We start from the raw sequence: 1,784 nt of genomic DNA, 5'->3' as shown, positions 1-1,784 counted from the left end.
TATACTATATATATATATATATATATATATTATATTTATATATATATATATATATATATATGTATGTATGTTTGTATGTATGTATGTATATATATGTATATGTATATGTATATGTATATTTATGTATATATATTTGTATATTTGTATATATGTGTGCATGTATATATGTATGCATATATCTATATATATATATATATAATATTTATATATATTTCTATTTATTTATACATATATATATACATCTGTATATATATATATATATGCGCCAATGACATCAACAGAAGTACAAAGACATATTCAATGTCTACCATATCTCATATATCCCATACACGTTTGTGGTATCAACAGAAGCGCAAGGACCTGCAGCCCATCGACCGGGTGTTCACTGTGGTCAAAGCGTGCATTCAGGCACCGTACGAACAGACAGGTACGTCGAGTGAGTGTACTGTAGTTGTTGTGCACATGCGATACTGGACACACCACACGTGTACATAACACACCTATACATAGGAAGCCGGATATATAATATATGCATCCTATCTATACATACACACACACACACAACATGCTCTGTTGGAGTTCTATATACCTTGTGGTTGTGGTTGCTATATATAGCGCAGCCCATAGTGCCGCAGCGGTTGCCCTCGCACAGAGATTGTGACTACTGGCATTGGCCTTAAAGCCAACTGTCTATCTCCCTCGCTAAATACATACCTACAACCCTAAACCCTATACCCTAAACCCCACCAACTGTACACCCTTCTCTCCTATCCTGCAGGTGACAGCAGTGGTGATAGTAATGTGCAGCCGTCGCCCATGTACGTGCCTGACTCGCTGTCTCAGGACACACACACACAGTCGGGTACAGCCAACGCTCACGCAAACACCCCCACTACACCCATCAACCCCTCGCCAGTGCCACCCCCAGGGTATGCCACGTCTACGTTTGTGTGGTGCTGTGTGTGGGTGGGTGTAATTTAACACACACGTAAACACACTCACGTCTACGCTTCTGTGGTGCAGTGTGTGGGTGGGTGTGAGTGCAACATGCACGTAAACACACTCACGCCTTTGGTTTCTGTTTTGCGTCGTGTGGGTGTGTGTAGTTTAACACTCACGTAAACACACTCACGTCTTTGGTGTGACTTAATACGTTTCTATAGTCACTCGAGTGAGTTTGTGTCTTCTTTCCCGTCCGTGTGTGCATATGTGTATGTACTACCCCATAAGCCCTTTTTCTCTTTATTCTTATCACGTAACAACGCCGTCTTCCACTCTACCCAACTCCCAAAACATCTATTTATAAACATCTATATATAAACACCTATTTATAAACATTATTTCAAAAACATATATCTATAGACCTATTTATAAACACATTTTTATAGACATGCATCTATTTATATCCTTCCCCAGCCCTGCCGGTAATATGCCTGCCTCGGCCTTTGAACGTCAATTCGGCTCGCGCATTATAGAGCAGAGTGCGACGTTTGTGCTGTTCCATTTGATAAACAACTTCAGCAACTTCCCACCCACCGCCGGCGTTAGCAGGTATGTACTACGCTTGACTCTGTGTATATACACATGTACATGTGTGTTCAGAAGGGTAGTTGTGTGTATGAGTGTGTGTGTTTGATGTATATTTGTGTACATGTGTGTGTGTTGTAGGGAATGATAGTGATGGATGTTCATATATTGACGCATGGTGATATGTCTAGATGTGTTTTTGGCTTGGGAATTTGTATGTATACAAGAGTGCACTTATATATATATGTATATATATT

The 1,784-nt window shown here is 39.9% G+C and overlaps 1 protein-coding gene across 1 annotated transcript; it reads left to right on the top strand.

Moving 5' to 3' along the window:
- Positions 1 to 300: 300 nt before the first annotated feature.
- Positions 301 to 1,551, top strand: SARC_15359 (hypothetical protein; the record flags this gene model as incomplete). The annotated part of the gene is made up of 3 exons (XM_014290519.1): positions 301 to 427; positions 779 to 929; positions 1,417 to 1,551. Coding segments are annotated over 3 exons (413 nt in total), but the record flags the coding sequence as incomplete, so codon positions are not given.
- Between the last annotated feature and the right edge of the window lie 233 nt (positions 1,552 to 1,784).

This window comes from Sphaeroforma arctica (assembly GCF_001186125.1).
Source record: "Sphaeroforma arctica JP610 unplaced genomic scaffold supercont1.5998, whole genome shotgun sequence".
NCBI classification, from domain to species: domain Eukaryota; class Ichthyosporea; order Ichthyophonida; genus Sphaeroforma; species Sphaeroforma arctica.
The sequence above is the reverse complement of the archived record's forward strand: the minus strand, read 5'-3'. Positions and strand labels throughout refer to the sequence as shown.